The 13,387-nt window shown below is 37.7% G+C and overlaps 1 protein-coding gene across 1 annotated transcript in view; it reads right to left on the minus strand.

Annotated features, from left to right (window-relative positions):
* The window catches only part of STT3B (STT3 oligosaccharyltransferase complex catalytic subunit B), an 83,950-nt gene that overhangs the window by 32,755 nt on the left and 37,808 nt on the right, over nt 1-13,387 (minus strand). Inside the window, exons 3-5 of the mRNA XM_024214624.3 lie at nt 11,775-12,062; nt 7,376-7,441; nt 4,285-4,384 (exon numbers count right to left, since the gene is read on the minus strand). Of these exons, the coding sequence (XP_024070392.1) occupies nt 4,285-4,384; nt 7,376-7,441; nt 11,775-12,062 (454 nt within the window). The remainder of the gene's footprint in view (nt 1-4,284; nt 4,385-7,375; nt 7,442-11,774; nt 12,063-13,387) is intronic.

A 13,387-nucleotide genomic window follows, 5' to 3' on the forward strand; every position in this document is an offset into this window, starting at 1 on the left:
CATCAGATCAGGATTAAACAAAGACTGTGAATGGCTATCCAACTACAGAAGCAGTTTCTCCTCCCTTGGTGTTCACACCTCAACTGCTAGCAGAGCACCTCACCCTCCCTGATTGAACTAACCTCGTTATCTCCATACTGATTTATACCTGCCTCTGGAGATTTCCATTACTTGCATCTGAAGAAGTGAGGTTCTTACCCATGAAAGCTTATGCTCCCAATACTTCTGTTAGTCTTAAAGGTGCCACAGGACCCTCTGTTGCTTTTTACAGATTCAGACTAACACGGCTACCCCTCTGATACTTGAACCTATTAAATGAATTTTACATGCACCATGATAATGTTGTGAGAGTTAAAAAGTGACTTTTGCATTCCAATGAATTATTAGGCATTACAGACACCGTCTCATTTGCAATCTAAGACCATTCTTTATTCTCCCAAATTTGTATGGGCTTTTGAAAACTGGTTCTCTTATCTATAATGGCATGTCAGAAAAATCCACTTCCCTTTCCAGCAACCTTCACAGATATGCCTGAATATTTTTGATATTGTTAAAAATGTGCTATTAACTATACCAAACCCATATACTGAAGTCATGATTTGATATCAGATACACATGAATCATCTGTCTGTATGAAGCCTCTCTCTCACTGGTATCTTCAAGATATAATTTGTACATTAAAAGTGCAAGAATATAGTCAACTTTCCATCAGGTTTATACCCCAAATATATATATAAACTCTATACCTCCCGATCTTCCTGTAGGTTAGGGTTACTTTGTGTCTCTAGGCAAATAAAGCAGTTTTAAAGGTCAGCAGACCAGACTTTCAGACATTTTCTCCGTTCCCCTCCCCCATAGCCAATGGACACCCTTGGATGGCAAAGGATGTGCCATTGTTGCACCTGTCAACCAGTAGCCCTCAGTTTGGTTTAATTTGCATCAGTAAGCAACCTGCTGCAGACACCCCTCAGTATCAGAAAGGTATAAAGGTAGATTACTATTTCTCAGTCACAGCTCAGGTATTGCATCAGCACTTTCAACTGTTTAAAAACAATTAGTTTTAAATACTGCCATTATGTGAGTTTGACTTCTCTTCCACGTGTTCTTTTTCTCTAGAATACTCAAGGGTAAACATGATGACAGGTAGAGGAAGTGATATGTAACTCATGCTAAGTATAGATTTTCCTTTTATATATGGCCAAAAAATGGAAGGAGGAGGGAGAATCCTATTGTTTTTCTATCAAGTGATGTGGCAATTACATTACTCTTTTCTTCTTATAAAAGGGAGTCTTAAAGACTGGATAAAGGTAAGTACACAAGGAACTGTAATATTGATTATTGTTGGCAACTATGGTTTCAGCACTTAAATGAATCTCTATCACTGTTTTAAAATACTGTAATTATGTAGAACCTCTGTCCTTTTTCAAATGCCTTCTTTCAGAACAGGAGTTTGAGGCTTTCATGATGTCTTTGGGAAGACCTCAAAGGTTCTAAATTAAGAAATACATGTATCAACAACAGGGAAAGTAAGGTACTTTTTTGGATAGGCCTTTGGAATAAACTGCAATGAACTGAAATTAGTAGTTAGATTCTTAACTTTGGACATATCTACATTATGGTGCCATAGCTATGCTGATGCAGAACTTTACCACAGATGCTCAATGCAAGGCGTTTTCCTGTCGCTGTAGTAACTTCCACCGCCCCAAGCCACAGCAGCTAGGTCGATGGAGGTGTTCTTCTGCTGACCTAGCCACATCTATACAGGGAGTTTAGACTGGCATAACTACAGCCGGCCCCTGAGCGCCATAGCTATGTCAACCCAAGCATTAAGCGTAGACCAGACCTGTGTTTCACTCAGTGAAGTCTGGTTAATGCAAATACAGGCACTACCCAACTGGGTCTTTTTCCATCCTCTTGCCTCAGTATCTTTAGTGACCTCTCACTGCATAGAGCATGTCAGACTCCTTTTAAAACATTTATATTTGTAATTTTTTTTCATACAATTTCCATTACAAAAGAGAGGGGAAAGAAGAATTATAGAAAAAAATAAATGTTCACCTCATCTGAAGTACAAATTACAAATCTCATTTCCAGCATGAGTTGCTATGTCCTCATATTTTTACTGGAGTCCACACACTGTATAATACTTTATACATCCCTCAGGAAACTGTTTATTACATTATTCTAGTCACAAACATGTACATTTTTGGATCACAGCAGCATTGCCTGAGTTGAAAAGTAAAGGTATGACCAAATGAAAGCTTCTAATTTTATAATGCAAACATTTCCAACTATGTATAGCAATTGACCAAAAAACCAGCATATACATGGATCAAAGAATGCATACTATACTAATGCTCTGTTTATCCTGATTAAAGTCCCATTAAAATCAAGTTAACATGAAAAATGAGATATTACATAAAGCGGGGGGGGGAAATCAATACTTTCTCTTATTACTTCACTTACTAGGAATTTAAAAAGTAAAATGAAGACTACACCACACACCAGTGACTTGATAACATTTAAAACTATGCTGCATAAAACCAAGTGCCCAGCTCTATTTTAGAACAGATGTTCTCTCATTCTGTTAATTGCAAGAGAGGTCTTGCTTACTGCTGCAAAGCCAAAGTCACCAGACGTGAAACAGAACTGAGTAAAAATGCGCAATAAGCTTTACTAAACTTAATATAATTTTACAAAATACATATACTCTCTTCTATAATTATCTTCAGTTTACAAATTAATTACACTCTTAATAATGGTGAAGCCTGCAATACTAGACAGCTTTGCAGTAGTTAGTCAAAGAGAGGTTCACTATCCCCCAAGGTGGATAAAAATTGATTTAATCTTTTTAAAACTGATTTTGTTTTTAGAATTTCAATTTAAAAAAATAAAAAAAAATAAAGCTCCAAACCAGGGGCAGTGGAACGGGGAAGAAGGGGGAATAAAGAGGTCAGAGCTATAACCCCACCAAGGAAATACTGGAGGGATGGATCTATATTTCTGCACCCCCAGAGAGCAGGGCCCAGCTCTGGTCCAGCACATAAGTGGTGATGCAGTGGGGGAGAAAAGCACAAGAGCAGGACTTGGAAGAAGGACTAGAGGAGCCACTGAAGATGGTGCATGAGATCAGGCTTGCTGCTGAGAAGCAGGTAGGACTCCCTGGCCCAGATCAGTCCTGCCTTCCAGCCTCCCCAGGAGACAGGACAGCATCTAGGTGGTGGTGGGGGACATCAATACACCAGCCACGAGAACGACGGGGGGGGGGGGGCAAGGAAGGGGTGTATGTGGAGCACAGCAGTCAGTGGGCAAGGAAGTGCCATAGGAATGGCAGTAGGAACTACCAGGATACTCCTTCTGAGTCTGTAGCTGGCTGTTTCCCCCAGTCACAGTAGCTCTCCTTGCTTTCCCTCCACCCACCCCATTCACAGGGAGCTTCTACCCTCATCCCCACTCTAAACTGCTCTTTAGATCTTAAATTTGCTGATAAACTAAAATTAACCCAAGTTTAATAAAAGAAAAAAATGGCTTCTATGTGAAGTTTGTATATGGGAGACAGCTTTTCCTATATTTTATAATGGGTCCATTTCAGTTCCTTTTCCATTTTATGTGCCCAATTTGAGCTACCCTAAGGGTCCTTATTGTCAGAGAGTAGATGCTCAATACTTATTAAAGATTAGGTCCCTTTAAGGTGTGCTAAGTTGGGCAGCTAAAAATCATTGGTCACTTTTGAAAGTCTTGGCAATACACAACATTTTATTTGAACAGACACACTTGTGGAATGCTGCTCTGTCTCTCGTTATGTGAGACAGCATATTATAGATGGGTTTTCAATTTTTTGCTGGATAGCTTTTATAAAGCTGCAATTAAATCATACAGAAAGTACAGACATATGAAACCTGTGCATTAAAGAATTTTAAAAATATTAAACAACTCAGTGAAGATTCAGTGAATTTCCCCTTCCCACATGGAATACTAAAAGGAAAAAAACACTAGCTAGGAAATAACACTTGAGAGTTTAGAAACAACGTGAACTAAACATGTATCACATCCTTATCTTTTTTATTTTGTAAACAATAAGCTAATGGGTATACAGCACATGACTAATATAATAAGACTTGATATGAAATTATTAATTTCCCATTTAGCGTAATAGATGTAGTTAAGTTATTAATTTCACATTCCTGTATTTAATGCCTCCCAAATAGAACTGACTGTTCAGTAAGAAGAGAATAGAAACCACTTCTCAAATAACTGATTTTTAGAGAGAGTCAGAACACTCACCTATGTAGACCCTCCGGCTGTATCTCTGCATCAACAGCAACACAAACACATGCAGTGGAATAAGGTTGATGATGAAAACATAACCACCCCATGCAGAGACCTATGGGAAATTAAACTGTAAATTAGATAATTTAAATATAACTTGAGAAAGAATCTGATAGTTTACAGCTCTATTTATGTACTATTTATTAACACAGTAGTATCATTACATTCACAAAAAAATTTCTTTATTCCAATATAGGCTTTATATGAGACTTTTTAGATGATAACTGGTGTGGGGTGAAGGGAGAACATGTGCATGATTGAAGATCATAACAGCGATAAAGGTGAAGGTTTGCGAATGCTGGTGGTAAAGCTCTCTCAATCAGCTTGTGCCTCTAAAATTTGTTGTCTAAGGAAAGATAGTTAAAAGCCCAAATATGTCCACTTAAAAAAAGAGCTCAAGATGTACCTCTTTGCCCAGTCTCTCTCAACTAATTAAATCCTGGATTCCTAGTGGAGCGGTAAAGCCACAGGCAGCAGGAGAGCACGCCTGATTAAGACTGTCTCAGTGCAAAACTTGGTATTTAAAAACATGGTCATCACTATGGAAAGACATCCTAAGCCATAGTGATGGGTATTAAATAAATGCTAATAATAAATACAAATAATAATAATGGAGCTTGAGAGCAAGAATTAGAAAAGTTACTTTTTTAAAGACAATTCTGTGGGTCACATTAACAGTGAGCTAGTCAGTACATAAACTTTAATTGAGATAAATATCGCCAGTCAGTTTGCAAATACATGCATAACTTTTCAGTCAATGCAGTAGCTATTCCTCTTTTCAAATGAGCTACTTCTTTGATTTTTGCAATGCAGAATGAAGTTTACTACCCCAAAATTGCAATTTTTACCATTTAATTCTCAGCTAATAGTTTAAAGAACACTGATTTCATTAAAAAGATAATGTTACATTGGAGGATACATTTATGTCCAGTCCTAAAGACTGATCTTGGAAAAAACGCATATAAGGAACTTGATTAAAACCTCAGCAGCAACTAAAGGTCTCATTAATTCTTCCACAAATGGAACAGCTATATTGCAAAGACTCACAAGAGATAATGCAAGTACCTTCCCTGAAAATGAAGGAACTTTATTCTTACTATTAATCTTAAACCCTGGCCAAATTTTAGCACTTAATTAGTTTATTCTGTCCCTTAAAACAAAGGAAAAATATGCAATATACCCTCTAGTTCAACTCAGGCATTGTGACATTGATGGGTAGATATAGCCAGGGATTTTGATACTTCGTTTTGCTTTGCACACAGTCCTTTCCCCCCCCCCCCCCCCCCCAATGTGTGTCTGACCCAAAGATGCTACTCAACAAATAAGTGGCAGAATCTCATCATGAATCTCAGAATCTCCCTCATGATTTCCAGCAGTAAAAATGCATTACCACTTCTTTTGTTATTTGACTGAATTTTGCAAATGGTCGTTTTTAAAAGGATCTCCCATCAGAATATGTAGGTGTAGTAGAAAGGCTATACTATACTAGCATAACAAACCCAGGTCTAATTTGTACATGACTGTATATCAAAACAGAAATATGTAACACATCCTTATGTATGGTTTCACAACCACTCTACCATAATATGAAATAAATGTGCTTTAGAGGACAATGCGATGTAAAAGAAAAGGCTTACAGCCAGTATTTAGTTGTGGGGGGGGGGAGGGGGTGTTAAAAGGGGTTTAGGCTGCACCCTATACTCCTGGGGGAATTCTGCACCACTGCACAATGCAGAATTTTGCAGAAATTAACATTGTGCATGCAGGATTTCCTTTCCCCCACAGAAATGGGCTGCAGAACTGCTGGCTGCCACTAAGGGCCACTGGACCCGGCAGAGCCCAGCTCACACATAGAAGACACTGCTGGGGGGAGACAGGGAGCTAGAGGGTGCCTGGCAACTGAGGGAAGGAGGGGGCAGCACTCACGAAACTCCACACAAGCCTGGGACTAAGCATCAGGCTGTTTCTCCCTCTGGACCCCTGGGCTCTGCAGGGGGAGGGGGGCGGGTATCTGGGCTGGGGGAGCCATGGCTGGGCTCGGGGGTAAGGGGGTGCGGGTATCTGGGCTCGGGGGGTGAGGAGGGATTGTGGGTGTCTGGGCCCTGACTGGCTCAGAGGGTGAGGGGGGGAGGCAGAGAAACAGGAACTGCATTGTCATTGGGATTTCTTTAACTCTCTACTCCTGGGGGAATTTTTGTGTATGTCTGTATTGTTACAGACATAATTTATTTCAAAATACCTGTCAGCAAGTACCAAAATAATTGAAACTGGCATGATTATGTAGCGTTATTTTGACAAATAAAGTTTGCAGAATTTTAAAATACTGTGCGCAGAATTTTTAGGCACAGAATGCCCCCAGGAGTGACCCTAGATACTGTATTCACACACAAATCCCAATCACAATCCTATTGCTATTTTAGTATTCTTTAGTTTAAAATGTAAGCTCCTCTGGACAGAGACCCTTTTGTATAAGCTTGAGCTGCTATGTAGATCTCTAGCGCTACATAAATAATTTTTCCAATCGACAATTGCTTCAACTTCCAGCCATTAGATCCTGTTATACGCTTTTGTTTGCTACATCAATTAACCTTCTAGTACACAGTTACCTTCTCCCAGTGTACAAACTTCCAGGTGGTCATCAAATCACTTCTTAAACTTCTCTTTGATAAACTAGATTCACTTAGCCCCACTTTTACTGCGGCCATCCACCCAAGATCCACCAATTCACTCCGAATGAAATTATCTCTTCTATTGTCAGATCATCTCTACTCATTTTGAGCCTCCACCAACTCCATCACCAAAGGAATCTGTCTGCTCCATTCCAAAATTCCTGGCCTATTCATACAAGGGAAAATTTATTTCCCAGAGAACACAAATCTTTACAAAAGGTTCTGAGCAGAAAAGTAAACATCTGCCCTCTTCTTTGACTTAATTAGGCCAGCAGAAGCAGCTGTAAGTTAATTTAAAAAATACAAAACCAAAACTTATTTCCATTCAACTAGATTGAACAGAAACAGCTTAGTTTATGTACAAATAAAAGGCTTACCATATAAAAATAAGATAGACAGCAGCATATTGTCCAAAAGACTGACCCAGTTTTCACAGACTTCACCTTTAAAAAAAAGAAAAAATCAAGTATTCAAGAATTACAAGTTACAATATTAGACAAAGCAATTAAAAATAGCATTACAAAATTCTGTCACCCAAGCCAAAAAAAATGTACCTTTTTATGAAAAGTATGGGTTAAAGCAAAAAGACTCCCACGATCAGTTTGTGTTTTAGGAATTTAACTGCCCACCTTCAAAATTCATGGATGTAGTTCAGAAAGACATCTTCCATAAAATAAAGCAACAGTGCAATTCGGTTCACCTGCATAAGGCCAATCAACCATAATAGCCTATATCCAACTTTTCACTCAAATTGATGCTAGGACATGACACACTAGTTCAGTGGTTCTCATCCTATTTACCATTGTGGGCCCTTATAGGCAGCTCTTGGTGTGTTATGTGGGCTGCATCCACACAATATATATACTACCTATATGGCCCTGAGGTGTGTGCTGACTGGGCTGCAAGCGGTCTGGGGGCTACAGGTTGAGAACCACTGCACTAAATACTTCAACCTCTGAGGCAGAATAGTAGTTGCAGCATCTTTGTGCTACTTTAAGATTGGTGTAAACATAGAGCATATGGCCACTCCTCTGGATGATGACCATCAAAACTCTCACCACTGCTGCTCTGTCAGTCCTTGTATCATATTATTAGGGTAAGTGCTGTTCTATTCTGAAAAATAACTTTGAAAACCCACTTAAGGGTAGTGGGAATATGCAGGTATCACTGAAGGCATAAGCTGAAGACAATGGGGTTCCACAGGTGTTGAGAGTATTATCTGATTTACAGACGATGTGCTAGATGTAAAGAACCCATTTTGACTGTGAGAGTCCATGACAATTTGTTGGGCTGTCAAACAAAATATTTGTTAATACAATATAATATTTTGAATCTATGGTAACAACTACTGATCGATTCTTTTTTAGGGGTTGGTGGGAAGGCTCTGTATTCTTTATAATACATTAAACCTCAGTTGTGGACTACTACTGCTTTACCAGTCCAGTAGTCTTTATTATTTACTTTGATAAATAACTACATATTTTTCTGTACTTCCAAATTTAAGATTGTCAACATTGTGTAGATTTTCGTTTTGATGAATTATTACACTGCTGGGTGTTGGGTAAAGCTAGACGTTTTGACAGCAGATAAGGAATAGCTGGGGTTTCGGCTCATGAAGGTGCGAAAGATGGTTTTGTGTTTTGGTGCTACACTTTCTCTTTCCCTCTCCCTTGTGAGTAAGAATAGAGATTGACTTTAAGTTTGGGGAGAGATGAGTGAACTTTTTGTTCCTTACCCCAGCAATGGTTGGGAGCAAGTAGGTCCTCACTGCAACCTGCCACAATATTGACTACTTCAACAATAACAAAAAGAAGTCAGCCTACTGTTTGTACTAAGATCATCAACAATGACTTATGGCTTGTCTACATGGGGAAATTTCCCAACATAGCTAGAGCAGAATAATTATTCCACTACAGTTATGCAGGTATAAGCCATTGTGTGGACACTATTCCAGAATAAAAATAATTACTTTTCTTCAAAAGAAAAAGTAATTATTCTGACTGGGTTAAGTATAGCAGAATAATTATTCCAGGAAATTTTACCATGTAGATAAGTCCTTATTGTTGACATTTAAATTGTAATTAGACTTCAAAACTAATAGAATCAATTTATATCTCACAGAACTAGTTTTCTGGCTGTCTGCAGACTCAGGCAGACATCACTGTTACCTATTTCTATCTCGTTCACATTTTGGAAGTTGATAAGAACAAGAGATAGGTTTTTTTTAATAATTAAATTAAATTTTCATTTCTGTAGCAATTCTACAACAATTTATGCAGACACAACAGGATTAGACATAGACCTCAGTTAAATATGACTTACAATACAACAGACACCACCCCCATGTCCAAATTATTTTCAAGTAACAGCACAGGTTAATTCTATATACATCTGAACAACCATGAAAAATAAAAGTTTACAACTGCAATTTTGTTTTGGGTTATCAGATACTGATCATGCATCTTCCTGGACCTCCCAATTCAGCAACAGTTGGCCAAACAACTTCCTGGATTCTTCCCACAGCATAATGCAGCCCAAGTTTCAAATACTTCACAAATAGAAAGACGTGTAATACACTTCTACCCCGATATAACGCGACCCGATATAACACGAATTCGGATGTAATGCTCCGGGGGGGGGAGGGGAGAGGGGGTCAGGACTGCGCACTCCGGTGGATCCAAGCAAGTTCAATATAACGCGGTTTCACCTATAACGCGGTACGATTTTTTGGCTCCCGAGGACAGCGTTATATCGAGGTAGAGGTGTATATAGTAAGGAACTGTTTAACAAAAGTAGACCACCCAGTACAATAGAAACTTAGGGGAAACACAGGAAAAACAAACTAATGATCTCCAGCCATAAACATGTACTTGTAATACCAGTAACAATAAGAATTTTGTATTGCCACTCTGCTGGGGTTAATCAAGAGTACGGTATATTCGGAAGCACAAAATGAATTACAGGTACAAGCTGTGTTTCTGTATTCCCTGACACCAACTTGTTATGGAGAGGATTTGTCTAATAATCTCTATTTTACATAAACAGAAATATAACCAACCCAGAGCAGCAGCAGATATATGCGATATTGTAACAAATTACTTCTTTTAGGACAGATCTGCCAAAAACTGCATCTTAGGAAGCTAAGAAGTCAGACTTTGAGAAGGACAAGCAGCAAGGACCATGTTGAGGTCCTACTTGGTGTGTTGAAGTGCTTGTTACTTTGAAATCTGTTTCATAGCCTCTAGCCTCTTCAGCTATACCATTGCAGCGGCCATTCCTTTAGGAAAGTCATTAGGTCTGGGTTTCAAGACATACATGCTAAGGCATAAAATGATGAACTAGCAGAACTTTATACTGGTAATGGTCATCTCTGATGCAGAAATTAAAGATACTTTGTGTAAGTAAGCTTCATGGAGATATGAAAGTAAGCATTTAAGTTTGAGACCCACAAAGCAATCCTGTGGATTTGTTAATGCAATGACTAAAGCTAGTATTAACAATCTGAATTTGAATTTACAGATACATGTTACATATTCTCAAATCTAAAAAGGGATGGGGCTTTCCCCTCTACTGTTAAGGCACTACTTCTATTGTTCAAAGCTATGATAAGTTAGTAACTTTGGCTCTACTGCTAACAGACAATCAGAAAATGTTAAATGTTTCAAATTTAACAAAAAAAATTGGGGATAATTTCCTTTAAATTTCTCCCTCTCTCTCTCTCTTTCTTTTTTTTGGGAACAGTACTGTTTAGCAATTTTTCATGAGGGGGATGCCTGAACAAGTGATTGGACAGGAAACAGTTCTAGGGCAATAGATGCTGTGATATTCTATATCTTGAGATTGTGTGTTCTCATTTCTATACTATAACAAAATGTACACTATATTGTTGAATTAAACTGCACACTGAGTTGTAGTTTAGTTGATGAATATACAACCCTCAAAGTGTCCCTCCAACATACAATAAAACACTACTCTCCTATTTTGTTCTGTTTATTCTGTAGTACATAAAGACTTTCATTTACAGAATAGCAATTGTGAATTGTGTGAATCACAATAACCATTGACTATTTTCATGCCCCAAAGCAGAGTGGCTAAATTAACTCAGTACGGTATCCGCTGAACCACCCTACAATACAATACAATGCTTTATAAAATATAATGATTCTGTTTAGCTCTGGTTTAATTGCATGTGAGACAAGAACAATATTTGTGCTGTATCAAAAGCACACGGCTATTAATGTGGACCCTGTTTGTCTGGCTCTGCCCCACATTGTCTAATTTGTGTTCAGTTGTATTTGCTATGCAGAACTTCTCAGATTACTTTCAATAGTCCAGAAAAACCCAGTAGCTTAATTCTGCCCCTGCCTCTTTTTGTCATGTAATGATACAGGAATGTGTTCAAGCCATGCTAGCAAGCAGACTGTTTAAAAAATGCTAGCTTAACTCTATTTTCATCACTTCACACATAGCCACAGAATCAAATACAAGAAAACCACTGTTTGAGCTGAAAATGTAAACCCCTTATTGTTAGAGAACATCCCTTGAAAAGTAGCATGACAGGCTGATTTAACAAACTGAGGAGCAACAGTGTGGCAGATGGTCATATGTTACTTTTGGGTGCCTATCCAATCTTTCTCTAAACCTATTCTAGAAGGCAATGAGAATTATAGAAGGAAGAAAAAAATTCTAAGGATCCAAAATTGGATCCTAAGGCAAAGGCCAGGAGTAAGGTCAGGAGAATAGGAAAAAAAATAGCGAATCTGAGCAATTACTTACCCACAAATAGTACGTGAACTGCAGTGCAAAAATAGCTATGCCTTCATTGTCAAAGGATCCTGCTACTGATCGAGATATGTAACCTGGAACTATAGCAATAAAACAGGCAGCTAAAAGCCCTGCTCCTTGGTTCCACAGTTCTCTGGTGAGCAGAAAAGTAGAAATAGATGTAAGGCCGCTAAAAACTGGTGCTAGGAATACACATACATCTCTTATGTGGACTGTGACATTTAGCATATTTAAAATCCAATGTATAAGGCCTGCTGTCACCATCAATCCAGGGTAGACCTAGAAGAAAAGAGAAAGAAAATCAAATAATAATATTTCAGGATTGCAGAAAGGGTTGACTGTAAATCTATTTGCATACAACAAAAGTTACTTATTTCTTGGTTGAAGTCAGTCACATGCAGAGAAAAACGAAATTATTCTAACACTGCTTTCAACATATCTGATACAACAACTTAAGGCAATTTGCCACACTTTAAATTATATTAAATGATTGTTGACAACATGTGCAAGAAACCATTTCCTCCAAATAAACGATGAAGCAACACATACAGATTCAAATTTTATCTACCCTGGAAGTTGTTATAAGGAAGATGATCTTGTAGGTCAGGCACAAGACCAAGAGACGTATGTTCTATTTCTAGTAAAGCTATTCAGAAAATTTCAAGCCATCTGAAAGTGATGCAAAATTGAAACATTTCCCAAAAACTTTATGTACAGTTTTTTTAAATTTTTGTCATTTTTCAAACAGTTCTAAATTCCTAGTTCTATCATAGGCTTCCTATGTGACTTCTGCCAAATTGTTTAATCTTGCAGTGCTTCCATTTTCCACACCTGTAAAGTGGGAGATATTAGCCTACATTTCAGAATTTTGCAATGATTAAGTCACTGCCTGTAAACAAACAACCCATCCACCCACCCTCAGATATATACTATTTTATATATTTAAGTGCAAAGTATTTTAAACAGTAGGAAACTTTGACTATGAAATATTAAAAAAAACAATTGAACAGAATTAAGATGACCTCCATGGAAGTGTAGCACAGATTTACATGAGTCTGTTGAATCTAATATCAACTATATCTACTACAGGATTTCAGATAATAAAACATTCTAAGTAATAGTTTTACTCTACAATATTAGGAGTTCAATGAAACAATGGTGCCTAAACACTAGACTAGAACATTAAAAAATTTCAAATGCCTTAACTGCCCTGCAAAAACAATATAAGTAATACATTTCTGCTAAATTAAACTTTAACATGGGTATTCCCCTAAATGTCTCCAAGACTTAGTTTCAGAGGTGAAACTCTGAAGTTGAACAAAAACCACTAAATATGTTAAGAGACCTTCTGAAATAGGCCAGGAATTAAAGATGAAATTATATTTTTAATCCATTTTAACAAGGATTTCAAAAAGTTATATAGAGCTGGTTTATTAAAATGTTTTGTTTAAAAATAAAATCACCATTTAATTTATTGCATAACACTCTGTAAATCCACTTAAATGGTATTTATTCTCTTATTACTGAAGAAAAGGTGCTTCTATGGGTTTTCAACACATTTGTTTGTTATTAGAACTCTTTACACCTTTCTAATCTCAGTCTTC

The sequence above is a fragment of the Terrapene carolina genome, unplaced genomic scaffold (assembly GCF_002925995.2).
Source record: "Terrapene carolina triunguis isolate 2854851 unplaced genomic scaffold, T_m_triunguis-2.0 Scaffold84, whole genome shotgun sequence".
Lineage (NCBI taxonomy): Eukaryota > Metazoa > Chordata > Testudines > Emydidae > Terrapene > Terrapene triunguis.